This window comes from Artemia franciscana, chromosome 5 (assembly GCF_032884065.1).
Source record: "Artemia franciscana chromosome 5, ASM3288406v1, whole genome shotgun sequence".
Taxonomy (NCBI): domain Eukaryota; kingdom Metazoa; phylum Arthropoda; class Branchiopoda; order Anostraca; family Artemiidae; genus Artemia; species Artemia franciscana.
In genome coordinates, this window is record NC_088867.1 from 16,150,454 (window position 1) to 16,169,064 (window position 18,611).

At 35.5% G+C, this 18,611-nt stretch overlaps 1 protein-coding gene across 5 annotated transcripts in view; it reads right to left on the reverse strand.

The window, feature by feature from the left end:
* LOC136027021 (tRNA (34-2'-O)-methyltransferase regulator WDR6-like) overlaps positions 1 to 18,611 on the reverse strand; it is a 102,915-nt gene that overhangs the window by 82,355 nt on the left and 1,949 nt on the right. Inside the window, exon 2 of one of the 5 annotated variants that reach the window (XM_065703927.1) lies at positions 9,076 to 9,241. The exons of 2 other annotated variants lie outside the window; for them this stretch is intronic. In XM_065703927.1, the coding sequence (XP_065559999.1) occupies positions 9,076 to 9,241 (166 nt within the window). Of the gene's footprint in view, positions 1 to 2,377; positions 2,484 to 9,075; positions 9,242 to 18,611 lie in introns of those variants that run through there. 2 more of the 5 variants (XM_065703928.1, XM_065703929.1) reach the window with 2 other exon arrangements.

The window sequence follows — 18,611 nt, forward strand, 5'->3', positions numbered from 1 at the left end:
TACCATCAGCGATTTTTCTTAAACCACAATTTCCTTGCTGTCTTATTGAATAATGTTACTATAGTACTTTTTCACTGAAACAGAGATAAAGCACCATTTTTGCGAAACTGTGTTTTTTGATGACTTGTGTAACATTCAATTGCACCCTTCCACTTTCTGAACGTTTGTTGACAAGACTGCGTGAGTACTGATGGTTACCTTTCCTAGTTGTTTTGGATGAAAAAAGAACACAAAATCTGCAAAAAGCAGCACCCTCATGTGAAGAATAGGACAGCTAGTTGAAACGAGTCAGGCAACTCAACTATAGTTTCAACTTTCTATTCCCAGATGCTGAAAAAGTGAAGGAGATGTATGGATATTAAGGGCTCTGTAGCAGATAAATTTCTGGCACTGCATCAGGTGTTAAGGATTTATTTAAAAATTGACCAATTATAATTTGGAACCAACAAAGAATACTTTGTAGGTGTGGGCTCTAAAGTAATTATGTGAGCATTAGTTGGATTGGAGTTATAAAGTTCAGCAGCATAAGCAACCGTTTAAGTATCTTGCAATCCCAGAGAATCAGATGAACAATCTATAAATCGCTTGTTAACGTTATCATATGCAGCACAATAACGGGGCCTAAGTAAAGAGCGATGTGGGCACATATGTTTGTTTTTTCACCAAGGCACTTTGTATAAAGGAGTTATTGTAGAAACTTTGGAAGGAGCTCATTGGATTGAAAATTTTTAGTACTCGTTCTAAGAGTCAAAAGTGATTGGTGGGCAACACACCCCGCCCCCTTCTCGCCCATCAATTCTCCAAACACGTTCAATAACAATTTTGAGATAGCCATTTTGTTCAGAATAGTGGACAAGCCCATTAACTGTGTCTCTGGGATGTCAGCCACTCCCCACCCCCTACAGCTCTCAGGGCAAGGACTATAGGTTGTGCAATTTGCCTGTTGTTTAAATATTAATTTTTTAAAAAAATCACACAATAAGCTTTTCAAAGAAAAGTAAAGAGCTAACTTAAACCTAAAATGAACAGAATTACAGTAAAAAAAATTGAAAGCATAGAACTATCACAAAACACCTTTAATAAATAAATGAAACCACAACAAACAGAAATTACAATACATAATCAAGTCAAACTCAAAACTAGTAGATACTAAGTTGAGTAGGGCTGACCCCCCTCCCCCTGCCTTCTGAAGACCAGTGCATAATTTGCACTTTACTGACAATAATCTATACTTCAAGCTGAATGCATGTATCTCTCACAATATCAAAAAAATACTCTGTCAAAACCAAGCTTACTGAAAAAAAAAATGGTTGTGGATTGAGAGTTTAACATCTGTATACTGGTACTTATTTCTTAGTCTTAGTCTAATAATTGTGGATTTAATAAAGTTAAAAAAAAGTGAAAACATTTGAAATATATTTTTTTTGAGTAAAATGTAAATTATGTTCTGGTCTTCAGAAGGTATGAAGGCATCAGCTCTACTCATCTTAGTTTCTGCTCATTTTTAGTTTGACTTGTTTATTTACTGTAATTTCTGTTTGCTTTGGTTTTCATTTATTTTTTGATGGTGTATTGTGGTAGTCTTACTCTTGTAAAATGACTTTACATTATTTCTAATAATTTTTATTTAATGTAGCTCTTAACTTTTCTTTGAAAAGCTTATTTTGTGAAAAAGTTTTTAAAATTAATCATCAGATATGCCCATTCTGGTTTGCTTGGCCATAAAAAAATGAAACTTCACAATACTTCTTCATTTCATAAATTGCTTTTAACTTCGCAGTCATAAATAGTATTGGGTGAACATTCAATCCAATCTTTTGAATCCTTTGCTCATAGGCATTAGTTCACGCGCTTATCTCAAAACTTGTTTCGCAACACATGAACTATGTAATGAAATAGCTTATTGATTCTTGTTAGAGACCTTTTTCTACATGCATTTTTAGACCAATCTAAAAGTCGTAGTTTTTTGGCGGGAGGGCTATAACAGGTAAACCCTATGAATGAAAAAATGAAAATATCAAATGAAAAGAAATGAAACAAATGTGTATGAGGTAAAATTCAATAAACGCATACAAATGCCTTTATTTACATTAGTGTTAGCTTGTGCCTGTAGCAACCTTCAAGAATTTTTCACTTTTTTCCAAAAATACTAAATTATGGTTTGTTGCTTCACTTCTTTTTCAAGATTTATGTTAAACTAGTCTCTTTTTTTCATCATTAACTTGCTCCTTTTTCTGCTTTTCATTTGCTGAAGGGCTTTCTCCATTATGCAATCCAGAAATGCTAGTTTGGCATAACTCAACTTCCTGTTTTTAAATTAGACATGCATTCTGCAATAAATAAGTAAATCTAAAGGTTTTATAAGGGAACCAAATACATTTTCTGCATCATGTTTTCTGTGTTATCCAAACTTTAGACAGGCTTCACTTTAAATGTACACACATGTAGGGGAGAGGGGGCAGGTCCATCATAAGGGTAGGTTAGGACATTGGCACTGCAAACCACAATCTTGAAGTTTAAACTACGCGCCGTTTCTTTTCAGAACTTGTAAACGTATACGGATCTTATGTAAAAAATTCCTGCAGCTGCAGTCAAGCATTCATAGAAAACAGAGCTAAGTGACACTTTTTTTGCATGAAAGCAAGTTTCACGGAATATCTTTGACACCTTGTTTTCGTAATTTACGCTGTTGTTGATTTTTCTGTTGACATTAAAACATTGAGGCTATCATGCCGTACAACAAAGATCAGATCAAGAGTCTGAAAGTAGCAAATAAGATTCTTAAGAATGTCCAAACCTGCACTAGAGGCAGTTTTGGATAAACATGATTGAGGCAGGTTCGGACATGTCCAGACCTGCCTCAAGTAATTTATGTTTCACCAAAATAAGATCTGTATTTTTTTAAGAAGCCTTTATAACTGGAGTTTTAGGTTTAAAGTCTTGCAAACTTGTCCTACTTGTTAACCAAGTCTCTTTTCTTTCAGACATGGTTTGAATGGTTTGAAAATACAAATTACTGTAGAGCATATCTGGAACCTAGACAAGACAGGTGTTAACATCATGGGTAGGCCTGAAGTTATTGCTGGAACTGGTGTCAAACAAGTTCGAAAGGAATCATCAGCTGAGCAAGGCAAGCTTATGTCTGTCTGCTGTTTTATCAATGCCTTTGATATTTCTTCCAAGAGTCATAAGGCTCAACTAGAAGGTATCCGCAGGACGTGACCAAGCCACTCTAAGCAGTGCTTTTTAATGGTGGTAGCAACATCTCTTCTAATCTTGTAGAGTTGGGAATGTCAGAGTTACATATACGATCTTGCCGGCAAATTCTAAATATTTGGCGTAAACATCCATGTTTGAAGGCAGCTAGTGCTCTCTCGTGTTGAAGCTTCAAGGACCAAGTTTCACATCCATAGAGAAGGATGGTTTAGACCACGGCGGTATAGATTCGACTTTCAGTTGGAATAGAGATTTCTTGGTGGTTCCAAAGGGGTTTTCAAAGGGATGTGAAAGCAAATTGGGCCTTATATATTCTTTGCTGGATGTCTGAGTTTGAAGAGCCATCAGTGCTAAAGTACTGAGCCTAGGTAAATAAAGCACTCAACCCTTTCTAGCTGAGTTGCATTCATGCTCAAAGATATTTAGGTTGGATGATTCATGATCATAAATTTAGTTTTCTCTGTGCTTACTTTAAGTCCGATCAGATTTGACCATTCAACAATATTATCTAGCATCTTTTGAGCATGTTCAGCATCAGAGAGGATTTCAACATCATCAGCATAATCCAAATTGGTCAAGGATAGATTTTCTCCAATTTGGGCACCATTGTGTTGCATTAGGACATTTTCTAGCACCCAGTCTATACAACAGTTAACCAGGATTGGAGAGAGAACACAACCTTGATTTACTCCACTTTTGACAAAGAATAATTCAATTTCCTTGCCATAGATTCTTATCTGACTTGTTGACTCTGAGTATTATGCCTGAATAAGTTTAATAAACTTTACAGGCATGCCATCAATCTCCAAGATTTTCCAGAGCTTGTGACAAGTAATGGAGCCAAAGGCTGCAGAGTAGTCAAGGAATATTAATGCTAGAGGTATATTATACCTTTGGAACTGCTGGATAGTAAGTCCATCCTCTGCCTGGTCTGAAGCCAGCTGATCTTTCAGCAACTGGATGACTAGTCACCTGTTCCAGATGATCCAAATTACTGACATAGGTAAGCTAGTTGGTAAAGCATATCCAGCAGCTTTTATCATGCAAAACATCATATCTGCTTTCTCTAAGCCTGGTATTTGGCCATTCAGCACAAATGCATTTAGCAATGAAGATTTCTATTTATTTATTAATACCAAATACGGTAAGCTTTCAAGCTTGTCGCACAAACATAATAAATAGAAATTATGACAATACTGACAACATAATACACACATACAAATCAATGAAAATAACAACTACAACAAACACTGACAAATAATACTATAAATTATTTTAAAATGATTTACTTTGAAAATTTGTTTCTGCTAGTTTTGTTTTGAATCTGTTTATGTCATCTGTTAGAAATGTTTTAGGTGGAAAGGTCATTCCATGGCTTCCACACCCTGCTGTAAAATGAAAGTTGGCCTATTTTCCTTTTTGAAAGTGAGGGGTACAATTTACGTGGGTGATAACGGGTCCTGTTAGTGTCATTAAATGTGAAGAACTGTGATGTACTTATATTATCAATGCCTTTGATTTTACGGAATGTGTTAATAATGTCTGCCCTATCCCTTTTAAATTGGAGACTTGGCAATCCTAGCCAGTGCAGTCTATTTTCATACGGCAAATGTTTCAAATAAGGTACAAGCTTAGTTGCTCTTTGCTGTATTTTTTCAACCCTTGCTGTCTTTTTTATTCAATGGATATCATACCGACGAATTGTATTCGAGTATAGCTGATAGTTTGCCTTACGTTTGCCTTAATAGCTGATAGTTTGCCTTACGAGTTACTCCAGAGACATGCCTGTCAAACCTAAGACTAGAATCAAAATGAACACCAAGGTCACGGACATTTTCAACAGGTAAGATTGAATGTCCAGCAAGATGGTATTGGTAACTTTGTTCTACTTTGCCGAAGTAATGGACGACCCTACACTTATTTTCGTTGACAAACATGGAGTTAGCATTACACCAATTGTGCACTGCAACCAAGTCTTTTTGAAGCAACGAAGCTTCATCTGAATTTGTCAAGGAGCGGTAGAGCTTTACATCATCTGCGAACATTTTAACTGTGGAATGGTGGACAACAAGAGGCAAGTCATTGATGAAAAGGCAGAAAAGTACTGGACCAAGGCAACTACCTTGTGGAACGCCACTTAAAACTATCTCAGCAGAGGAAAAAACATCACCTACAATCACTTTCTGCGTACTGCCTGTTAGATAATCGCCAATCCAATTCAACGTTCTGGCACCAAGGTGATATACCTCACACTTTTGAAGTAAAAGCGGAATGGAAATTTTATCAAACGCCTTAGAAAAATCTATATTAATGCAATCAGACCTGAGACCTTCATCTGCCATCCTATGGAAGTCAGTAATTACTTTCGAAAGATGTGTATTACATGAACGTTTTTTACGGAAACCGTGTTGAGATGGATGCCAAAGAAGATTTGATTCGAAATAATTTTGTATTCTCTTGACAATTAGTTTTTCCATAACTCTGGTTGTTTTTTACGGAAACCGTGTTGAGATGGATGCCAAAGAAGATTTGATTCGGAATAATTTTGTATTCCCTTGACAATTAGTTTTTCCATAACTCTGAAAAAATCGAAGTGTTTGATATTGGTCTATAATTTTTAAATTGTGTTTTTGTGCCACTTTTATACAGGGGTTTAATTATTGCTTTTTTCCATGCCAAAGGGCAAGTACCAGACGCCAGACACAGATTATACAAATATGTCAGTGGTTCAGTGAGTACTGTTGCAAGCTCTTGGATCATATGGTTTGAAAATTCAGGAATGTCTGGTGATTTATTTGTGTCAAGATGCTTCAGGACCTCAAAAACTTGTTGATCATCAAAGTCAGAATCATCAAAATCTATTGCGAAATTGGTAGAAAAATTAGGATCAATAGGAGTTTCACTGTGAGGTCGTGTAAAAACAGATGAGAAAAGTTTATTAAAATGTTCAGCTTTTTCATTATCATCGTCTATATTTGTCTGTATTTCAGGGTCAGTGAATGAAGTTGAGGATGGGGACTGTGAAGTCTGGTTTTTTCTTATATATTTCCAAAACCTTTTTGGGCAACTTTGAGCAGATGCAATGATAGAAGATTCAAGTGCCTCACGATTTGACCAAAGAAGCCTAGTTGCTCTATTTCTTGCTCTTTTATATCTTATCCATGACTCAGTGCTTCTTATTTTAATATACTCACGCCACAGATAATTTTTTCGCTAATAGCTTGTAGAATTTCTCGAGTAAGAGTTTGCCTATTTTTATAGAGCTGACTATAAATTAAAGTCGGAATAAACTTATTTTGACCCACTACCAAAGCTTCATGAATCAGCTCAAATACCTCATTAACATTGTATTTATTTTCCCTTAACTGTTCCGTGATACGTAGTGATAAAATGAAATTTCGGAAAGACTCATAATCACCTTAGTGTAATTATATTTAAGGGTCTGTTTTAGAGGAGTAGAATCAGTACCTGAAGATTTTAATGACAGTTTAAGAATGGTGTGATCACTTTTTCCTAATGGAGGTAGAATTTCAATATTTCTAACATCGTCAGGAGATTTTGTTATTACCAAGTCAAGGATAGAAGGATTCGAATCTTCCTGAAATCGTGTAGGCTCCTGAATGTGTTGGCATAGGTACGTGTCCTGCAATTTTTGAAGGGAATGATGCTCAAATGATTGATTAGAAAGCGAGGTTATTTGATTTTTCCAATCAACGGAAGGTAGGTTAAAATCACCCACCACTAATACCCTTGAACTAACTATTGAAACATTGTGAAGATACTGTAATAAATTTGCATTATCATTTGGAGATAGCTCATTAACACTAGGACTTCTATACAGAAGATTTCTATGCTACATCAGTGAGTGGGAGACTAGAGAAGCTTTTATCACCAGTAGTGGCAACCATGAGCCCTGACTTTTTTTTTACATCTATGAGTGATATACTGCAACAGGCTTCTCAAAATGACAATACACAAAGTGATATACTGCAACTACAGGTCACAAAAATGGCAATACAGACCGAACATCCACCTTACCTGTTGGATCAGCAACTGAAAATGCTCCACATCTGCTTCCTGAAGACATTAGACCATATCTAAGACCTACACCCCACAAGACTGACAGTAAAGACTGTAAGAAAAGGGCTTCAAAGGTATTCACATATACTCCTGAAAAGGGTGCAATCAAAGCAGCTCAGAAACAAGGAAGAAAGAGCCAGATTAGGGAAGGGGAAAAGGTCATCAAAACAAGAGCCAAGAGCTCGAATGGCAGCTCTGACAAGGTCAGAAGGGCCAAGAGCTAAGAGCCTTCAGCCACCCTGATGGTTGAATCAGGGAAAACGACTGTTTTACAGTCAAGTTGTGCAGGTCCCTGACATGCCTACCAATTTTCATTGTCCTAGCACATCCAGGAGCACTAAACTTGCCAAAGCATCAAACTCGCCAAAGTACTGGACCCCCCCCCCCAAAAAAAAAAAACCAAAGAGAGCGAATCCAGTCTGTTTATGTCAATAATGTATCAAGGACTTGTGCTTATTGTTCCTACCAAGTTTCATCCCAATCTCTCGACTGTAAGCATTTTCCAAGATTTCGGTTTCCCCCTCCAACTCCCCAAATGTCACCAGATCTGGTCAGGATTTATAGTAAGAGCTCAGAGACACAAGATCCTTCAAAATATCACTTCCATTAAGATCTGATAAGTCATTTGTAAGTTAAAAATACCTCATTTTTTCTGATTTTTCCAAATTAACCATCCTTCCACTCCCTCCCCCAGATGGTTGAATGGGGGAATCAACCATTTCTAATTTAATCTAATCTAGTCTCTGATATGCCTGCCAACTTTCATTGTCCTAGCCTATCTGGAAGTTCCTGAACTGGCAAAACCAGGACTGACAGACAGACAGACCAACAGAAATTGCAATCACTATATGTTACTTGGTAAATACCAAGTGCCATAAAAAACCCAAGAACCCTTTGAAACCTATTCTGGAAGAAAAAATCTAATTCAGACCCAGCAATAACACAGTATAACGATGAATGTGACTAGGACAAGAGTTCACATTTCACAGAAGAGCCTGTTGATCTGGAGACAGTGCTTCTGGAGGATTTTGTCTTCATTAAGTTTGAGAAGAAAAACTTGTTCATCTACTATGCTGGACTTGTGCTCAAGATGGAGAAGGATGAGGTCAAGATCAGGTTTACAAAGAAAATGTTAGACAATAGCGTGAAGATTGTTTTTCCAGATGTGGGTGATAATGCTTATGTTAATATTAAAGATATCAGCTGAAACTACCATGCCTACAATTAGTGGAGGACTGCTCAGATTGCCTCAGCAATGATGTTTTGGGTAAATCTGGGCAGTATCTAGACCCTTTGCTAGGAAGGTTTAACATTTTTACGCTTTTTTATTTTTTTGCTACAACATTTTACTATATATCTGAAATAAAAGCAAAATAAAATTCTACCCCCAATATATCGAAACCTACCCTAGTCTGAGGCAGGTCGAGACAGAAATAGCTCATAGAAAAAATGGTAAGTGCAAAGAGAGGGCTGAGGGCAACCAGATTCTACAAAGTAATAATTACAGAGAGATATCATTATTCTAGATAATTGGACAAAAATGGATTGAGTTGCACTTCAAAAACATTCTTGGGGTGCCAAAAAGCAAAAACATGACAAACCTGTCCCTTCTCCCCTAATATAATATATATATATATATATATATATATATATATATATATATATATATATATATATATATATATATATATATATATATATATATATATATATATATTATGTGTGTGTGTGTACAAGAGAGAGAGACAGACAGAAAGATAGAGAAGAGAATGTAATTACTTCATACTACTTTTCAGGCAAGACACAGCAACAGACTTGCCTCCTGATACAGCAACTACAGTTTTGTCTTCATTAAATGAGATACTATGAATGGAGTTACCCCATGATAGCTCCAGTAAGCAATTTTGAGAGTCAGCTTTCTGGGAGATGAGCTTGGTACCACTACCTAGAATTTACCAGCAATGAATATATTTTCAAAGCCTGGTTAAAGCATGATAGTACATACAGCCTAGTCAGTTCAGAAATGCATATTTTGTTGTTGTTGTTTTTTTCTTAACTATATATTTCGTTTATCTTGACATATTAAAATGTCTTGTATTTTTGCAAATATTTGGTGGAAGTCTTTTATGATACAGTAAGTGTTGATTAGCTACGAAGGGAAATCATTTTTAGGGCAGAGTATTCCCATTGATATATCAATAAACAATAAGTAAACTTCAAATTACAATTCCAAGATATATAACAGCTTTGGGATCTGTAAGGAAAAATAAGTAGAATTTGTCTGAACCATTTGAGGCATACATTCCTACAGATAATTCATAAGGATTCAAGGGCTCCAATAAAAAGATTTAGGCCTTAAGGCAATATTTGAGTTATCTGGTGCTATGGTTTTGATATCTGGTTCTATTGTAATCCCTTAGGCCATCTGATCAACATTATGAGGTTCATATTTTATACTTTCTCTGTGGCTGCTCAATTTTGCACATGGGGAATTTTCTGAAAGGGGTGGGAAATGTTGTCCAGGGGTAAACACTGGCTCCCATAAAGTTCAGCTTATCAGAGAACCCTCTTGCATAAGTTTCAAGCCTCTATCCACAAAAAAGTGAAAATTCTTCATTTCTTTAGAAGAATAATTACAGATGTAGGTTTATATTTTTTTCCAGGGGTGATTGTATTATCTTCAATCAGACTTTCTAGTAATAGGATGAATAGCAATGTGTCAAAACTAATGGTCTTAAAAATTGAGAAAAAGCTCATTCAAATAGAAATTTGTTCTTTTTAAGTAACAAAAAGACTATACCACAACATAGTGATGTTTCCTATAATTTGTGGCATAGAACTACAATTCTTACCTAAATATGACCAAAAACTTGCTTATTAGAAATTCTGACATGGCTAGTTAATTTTAAATTATTAGTAAATTTTCTTTCATTTTTATGGAAGTTTAAATGGGCTACCATTACTATGATTAGATGTACTGACTGCATCACAAATGTAGAAGTATGTCAAAGGCTCCGGTGTATTGAAACTATTCTCAGAAAATGGCTATTGTGCTGGTTTAGTCACATCAAGCAAATGCAGCCAAACCACCTCCCAAAATCACACATGACCTGGATTTCTACATGGCCTTGATCCACAAAAATGATGGAATTAAGAACTTTAACTTCAACAGTGTCAAGTTATACCAGATAATACATACTGCACCTGAAAGAACAATGTACCAGGCCCTTATGCATGAGTTAGCAGTAGTAGTGGCCCCAAAACAGTCCAACATAGGTAGCTGGGACCTAAGTAAGTAAGGTAAGATTTCAATGTTGTACAAGTTCTTTTTGCTTGATGGGTGTCAGGCTCTTTCTACAACATCCTACCAAATAACATTTTGAGAATGTTGTTGTTATTGTTTGATCATTTGGAGATGCTATTGCACAATCTCCTTGTAATTATCTAGCCTCTACAAAAATCTTCTATTGTTGTAGTCTATAGATAAGATTTTGTTGAGTACAGGATAATATCTGCCACTTCCTCAATAAAGTCACTATATTTATCTAAACTAAAATTTGGAAATAGCACCGAATCTTCACTGTAGTCACAACCATATTTGGTACACACTTCCGTGAGGGATTTTCTCAGGTTAATTGTATTTTGGCACCGTTCCAGTAAGTGTTTGATAGAGCTTGGTTCGTTAGAACAATTACAATTTTCACTGCTCACTAAATTCAATCTTTTGAGGTGTTGGTTTGATCTAGCATGTTCATCCCTTAATCTGAATAACAGATTTGCACCTTTTCTATTATCAGGTATTGACGATTTATTAGGAGGTTTACCTTTAAAACATTGAACTAATCTGTTTGATGAATGCTCATTGTTATATATTATTTCACTTCTTTTAATTTCCCACTTTACTCTTCTGGTTTTACTTAAATAAGACCTGTATTCTGTGTTCAGTGGTTCAAAAAAAGCAGCATCTTTTGCCATCAAATCCACTGTATTATTACACTGAATATCACAATGGCGTGGGCACCATTGAATAGCCATCCCTATATTCTTAGAATTACATGATAGGACACTTTCATAAATAGTTTCTATGTCTAAATTTTTCTACTATGGATGGCAGTTATTGCTGATTTACTGTCTGAAAGAATCACTGCATATTCTCCATTTGTACATTCTAGTTCAATTTGCATCACAGTTTTTTTGATGGCTAGTATTTCAGCTGTGAAAACAGATGCCATTCATCAAGACGTTCTTGTAATATTTCATTTGTTTTCTCTGACCAGACAGCAAAACCAACTTTTGTTCCTATTTTTGAGCCAACAGTATAATAACAGAAATGATTATTATAATGGGAATCCAGAGTTTGTAATAAACACAATTTTTTAAGGGGGGCTAAATCTGATCTCGAGCATTTTGTTTCTGTTTCGAGTTGAATTCTTAAATTTCTAGCTTGCTGATTTAAGGTTGCCTTTTTTGCTTCCAGGAAGGTTAAATTCAGTCCAAAGCCCTCAATCATATTTATCAGTTTTGGTATCATAGATGGTTTGTTTTCCCAATTACTTGTTGTTTCTGTATAAGCTTTACTTATCTCTATTAGTTGTTGATTTGGATGATTAGGAATTTTCATCACCTTTAATATATAGTTAAGAGCTAAATGGTGAACTCTAGACATGATTGACATAATTCCAGTCTCCATTTTTAATGCGGGAATAGGGGTAGATTTCATAGCTCCAGCCATTATTTTTAAGGTTTAATTTTCCACAACTTCAAGTTTTTTAAAGTTCTTTGCTGAGAAAGAATATTCAATTCTAGATCTGACAGCTGCAGCATAGAATAATCTCAGGATCTTTCTATTGGCACCCCAGTCTTTACATGTCAGACATTTCATAACATTTACTGCTTGATTAGCTGATCTCACTATATTTTCTATGTGGTTATTCATGTTGAGCAAAGAGTCTAGCAAAACACCTGAATACTTTGTTTGATTGACAAACGGGACAATTAAATTGTCTACACGGATGGTTAAACTATTTTGGTGCTGACTTCTATATGGAGAAAAAATAATGCCTACTGTTTTGCTTGAAAATTGTAGTTTCTTTTCTAAAGACCAATTTACAGCATCTTCAACTGCTTTTTTATTTTAATGAATGCTCCATGAGGACTACTATCAGTGGCCCAAACTGCAATATCATCTGCAAATATTTTCCCCTTTATATTATCTAAAGGAAAATCACTCATGCAAAGGTTAAATAATTTGGGCTTGGAACACCTCCTTGTGGGACACCATGATTGATATGAAGACTATTTGAAAATTTATCACATGATTTTACATATGTTTTTTCTGTTTGTAGTAATGTGCACATAAGTCCTTAACATCTTTCCCTTAACTGAATCAGAAACTTTAGTCATAATAACATCCCAAGGAATTGAATCAAATGCTGATCTAAGATCAAAGAATACAGCTGCCACACAGCTCTTGCTCCCAATTGCACTGTTTATGTCATTCTCCAAGGTGATGATGGCATCTATTGTACATCTTCTTTTTCTGAAACCAACTCGTTGATTTATTAATGCTTTATCAAAGACTGAATTGATTTTTTTTATCATATGCTCCATTATTTTTATAAAACTGCTATTAAGTGATATTGGTCAGTCGTTATCTGAGTTTAAGGAAGGCTTTCCTGGTTTTAAAATTGGGATTATTACACTTGTGCTCCAAGCAGTGGGCACTTTACTGATATTCAAGCAAGTATTGTATAATCTAAGGAGGAACTCTCTAGATGTTGGTCCAAGGTTCTTGATTATGTCATAAGTAACACCATCCATCCCAAGTGATTTATTGGATGGTAATGATTGAATAACCCTTTCTAACTCTTCCTCAGTGAATTCGGTATCATTTGGATCTATTTCCATCATTAAGTTTTTTATTTTAGATTTGATTATCTGCTTTTCTGCTGGAGTGAGATCTGGCAAGTTCTCTCTTTTTGCCAGGAATTTCTTTGCAAATAGATTGGCTTTATCAGCAGGATCCCAAAGTAAATCATTATTTTCATCTTGCAGTATGTAGTCAATATTTTTACTAAATTTACCTGAGATTGCATTTAAAGTATTCCAAACAAGTTTGATAGGGGTAAACCTATTCAGCTTATTTTCACAATACAATCTCCTTGTTTTTCTTTTTAATTGCAGGATGGTATGTTCAACTTTGGCCTCAATACTTTTATATTTAATTAATAGTTCTGTTGAAAAGTTGGATGCATCTCTTCAACATGTTGATTCCAACCATGTAAGTGTCTTATTCTTTTCCTACTTTGATAGCAACTGTTACAAATGTTATCATATGCATTTTCAAAAACTGCTAAAAATGAAAGTGCATCCAAATTTGGGTCCCCTGTCTCATTGGGAGTGTTATTATCAATATATCTGCTCATTAATTCTAGATCAGCTCTTTTTGGTTTCCTTGCTTTTAATTTTGAGTTTGCAGGTGGCCTCCTTATACAGCAAAAATTTATTTCAATTAATTTATGAGGTGTACTGATTTCTATGTCATTTCTTAAATTGTAATCTGTATTGTACTTGAGTAAGTTCTATTCATATTACCAGAGGTTGTAGTATTTGCTGGGGTTAATATTGAAATTGGGGTTAAAATCTACATTATCATTTAGAAAGTCAGCAAGGTCTTTACCTGCTCTATTAAGTGTGGCACTTGTTTCCCAGAGGTATGAGTGAGCATTAAAATCTCCAAGAAAAATTTTCAGTCTATCCATTTCAGTGTAGATAAGGTCTAAACTGTATTTAATAGCATTAATTCCTTTATTATTGTAAATGTTTGCAAAAGAATAATATTTTCCATCTTTTCTAAGGGACTTTACAATCACAGCTTCAATATTTTGAAGCAAATCACTGATGTCTATTGACTCAATAACTTGGAATATATCCAGATTAACAAAAAATTGCAACACCACCTCTTTCCAACTTTCCATGTAACTCTTTTTTTTAAACTACATTTTTTGATTTGAAAGATTTCCTGGAATTTTGGACATTTTTTGTCTCCACTAATATGTTCATTGCTCAAACAGTTTCTACATTTAATTTCATCTTTTTAGCAATTCACAGAGTCATGACCTTTTGAATTGCATTTACCACAGATTATATCAGCACTTCTGCAGAATTCAATTGTGTGCCCATACAAGTGACATTTTCTTGGTTTGGGGATCCACTGTCAAACTTTGAAACTTAATGGCCCATAAAAAATTTTCTCTTGCATATTTCCATTAAAATATACTATTAGTGAACTGGTTGGGACCATGTTTTGTCCATCTCTCCTCAACAATTGATTAATCTTGATCATGCTATATTTTTGTTTTAAGTATAGCTCCATTTACTTTAAATCTTCATCATCCAGTTAATCTGATATCCAGATGACACCTTTCCTTTCACTAATGCTCTTGGGCACAGTTACTTCAACTTGATATCCCTTCACAGAGCTCAATTTGAGTATTTTTTCATATTCATTTGGACCTTTAACCTTTGCTAGGATATCTCCTTTAGTCATGAACTTAATGTCATTTTCAACTGTAAAATTTTCACAGTCAACACAGGGGGATTTTACCAATTTTTGAATCATCTTCTTTTTGTATAACTTTGATAATTACAGGGAACACTTGCATTTCATTGCTGAGATTATTGTCCTGTTCTCTATGTTCAGTTGAAGAGGTTGATTCCTGTCTTAGTCTTTTATTTCCAGGTTGACTAATCACATCTGTATCACTTGTGGTATCCTCTATACCACTCTTATTTTTCATCTTAATGCTGACTTTACCCTTTTTAGGGTGAGTCATTCTGAAAATAAGTTTAATTCCCAAGGAATTTTAGTCTCAATTGCTTTTGTAAAGTTAGTGTAAAAATTTTTCCCAGTTTATTTTATGTTTACTCACCACATGCTAAAACAGAACTTACATTTTGAGAATAATAAAAATAGCTGTAAAATTATAGTTAATTGACTTCTTGCTATCTTGAAAAGGGTTTAGGTTAGGAAAATGAAACTTTCAGGGATGGGTCTACAGGCTAAAGTATGTCCTGGGAAGGTATTTTAAAGTGCCCACCTCTACTCCTTCTCTCTCTATATGGCTCTGAAATTTGTCCACATGACAGGTGAGATTATTATACTACATGATTATATACTACATTATATACTACAGATTATATACTACATATATTATTATATATTATTATATATATATATATATATATATATATTATATATTATAATATATATTAGAGATTATATACTACATTATTATACTACATGACAGGTGAGATTATATGACAGGTGAGATTATTAAAACCTATTGAAATTTTGACAAAACAACATTTTACCTTAATCTTCAGTTACTAATTGCTTTTTCTCTGCCTTTAGTTCTGAAAATGCAATTAATGTTATTTGAGTAGAATTTTGAGCCATATCAATGTTTTTTTTCAAAATTTAGGAAATGTATTTGCATATCTTTAAAACCTTATAAAATGCAATTGAGCAAAGTTATGAAGCTGAAAACAATTTTTTTGTACTTCAATTAAGCAGAAGATCTATTTTGCAAGATTTCACTTTTATAATACACATATTTTAAAGGTCATCAAAGGTCAGGGCCCTCTAAAGGGAGAAGGAGTGGAGGTAGCTTCAAAATACCCTCCCAGGAAACACTTTAGTCTGTAGGTTCATCCCTGAAAGTTTCATTTTTCCTAACCTAAACCCTTTCTGAGATAGGAAGAAGTCCATTAACTAAAATTTTACCAAAATAGCAATTACCATTCCTAGATCAGCTGCAAATGGTAATTTTTCATCAATAGACAGTTTTTAACAACATATTTTGAAAAATGTGGTTAAGGTAGTGGGCTCAAATTGGAATTTGCCCCAGGGGTAATTATTGCATTTAAAAGTGCATAAGAAAGGCACAAAATGATACAGTTGCTTGATTCCTAACTAGATTATGTTAACTTATAATATCACCGAGAAGTAACCTTCAAAATCCCTTAACAGGGCATAGTTGAGGCTTTCTAACCAGTGCCAAATTGTAGAATACTCACCTTGCTTTGCTTGCATTAGTGTCTTATTTATAGTGTTTTATTTATTCTTCCTTGTATGAGTGATTGCTTGCTTGCTTGTACATATCGCTTTTTCATGAGCTGGTTGCCATTTGTACTCATCAGCCTGTGCTAGCTCTCTTAGGCTTTTGTTTAATGAGGACAAGTTTGGTATGTACCTCGACAAGTAGTTAAGCATGCCTAGAAGTTTTGAAGCTGCTCGCTGTTTTCTGGCGGTGGCATTTCCGTAATAGCCCGAGTTTTTTCAGGGTCGCGCTTTATTCCTTCCGAGGTCAGAAGATGCCCAAAGTATGGGATGCTCTCTGCACCAAACACACATTTCTCTTGGTTAAACTTCACATTTTTCTCACGCGCACGTTCTAGTGCTGCCTTCAGTCTTTCATCGTGTTCACTATCATCAGCACCACAAATGACTATGTCATTGACTATTAGGCCTAGATTGAGGTTTTCAAAGGCCTCTTCCATTTTTCTCTGGAAATCGTCTTGTGCTGAGTTTAGGCCAAAGGGGTACCTTTTGAATTTGTAACGACCATAGATGGTGTTAAAAGTTGTCAAGTCGGATGATTCATCATCAAGCATCATTGACCAGAATCCACTAGTGGCATCGAGTTTGGAGAAAATCTTAGCTCCAGCACACCTCTGGGTGATGCTCTCGAATGTTGGGATCGGATAATGTGGTCTTTTTAGGTTCTTGTTCAGGTCCACGGGGTCCAGACATATCCTTAAGTTCACATTTGCTTTCTCCACTATTACAACAGAATTAACCCAGTCAGTAGGCTTTGTAACTTTCTCAATGATTTTCATCTGTTCCAGGCGATCGAGTTCAGCCTTTAATCTTTTCTCTAATGCAAATGGTACACGTTTTGGGGGTTGAACTGTAGGAACTGCTCCTTCCTTCAGCGTCAGCTTACACACGCCAGGAAGTTGGCCAATACCTTCAAAGACATCAGCGTATTGGTCTATCATGATCTTGATTCGATCAGGGCAAGGTTGCATTGTTTGCACATCAAATATGAATTTGACAAGACCAAGATCAACACTGGTTTGCCTACTAATTATTGGCACTTTCTGAGTGTCAACCACGAAGAATTTGTGCTTCTGTCCAGGCCTATCTTTGTATTGTATTTCAGCTTCACACACTCCATATACGTTCAACTTCCCGTTGGTATAGCTTGTAAGGATACTGTTGGTTTTGTTTAGTGTGGGACGGGGACAACATCTCTCATATTCCTTAAATGGAAGTATGTTGGCATCTGCTCCTGTATCAAGCTTGAAGCTGATGTACTTCTTTTGTGTACTGAAGTACAGATCAATGTGATGGTCTTTGGTTTGATTCATTGAATGAATTGAATCAATATACAACTCGCTTCCCGAGCAAGGGGAGAAGTCTAATGCATGTATATCCTGAGAACCAGAGCTTGTTCCTGCAATTCCTAGCTGGTGAACTGTTTTACTCTTGCAAACTCTAGCATAATGGTTGATCTTACCACACTTCGAGCATGTTTTTCCTTTTGTGGGGCACTTGTGTCCACGGGAATATTGTCCACCACACATATAACATTCAGGATATTTGCTCACAACATCGACTTCTTGTTTGATAGCTGTCTTGTGCTCAGCCTCATTCATAGTTAGTAGTTGTGCTTGGGTTTCTTCCATTGCTCGGCTTGTGTTAATGGCAGTAGTTAGAGTGAGTGTTGATCCCTGTGTAAGCAACTTTTCTCTGATTCTGTCATTTCTTATACCAAAAACTAGCCTGTCCTTGACCATTTCATCTTCTGAATTCCCAAATGAGCAGTCTTTTGCTAAGATCTTGAGACTTGTTACATATTGTTCAACTGTCTCTATAGCATCCTGGTTCCTTTTGTGAAATTTGTATCTGGCAAAAATGGGGTTTGCCATTGGTTCCACATAAGTGTCAAACTTTGCCAGGTATGCAGATACATTCTGTTCTGAGTCAGCAATAGTGAAGGTGTTAAATATATCCCTGCCTTTTTCACCAACCCATATGAGCAAGTATGAGCATTTCACAGTTTCTGCTTTACCACTAAGGGGGCCACTGAACATTAATTTTGCATGCTGCTTAAATCTATTCCATGAATGTTTCAAGTTTTGTGAATTCCAGTCGATTGTTGGTGTTGAGCAATGAACTGAATCCATCTTTACTTGGTTACTTCTGACACCATGTAGAAGTTTAATTGTTTATTATAACCCAAGCACCT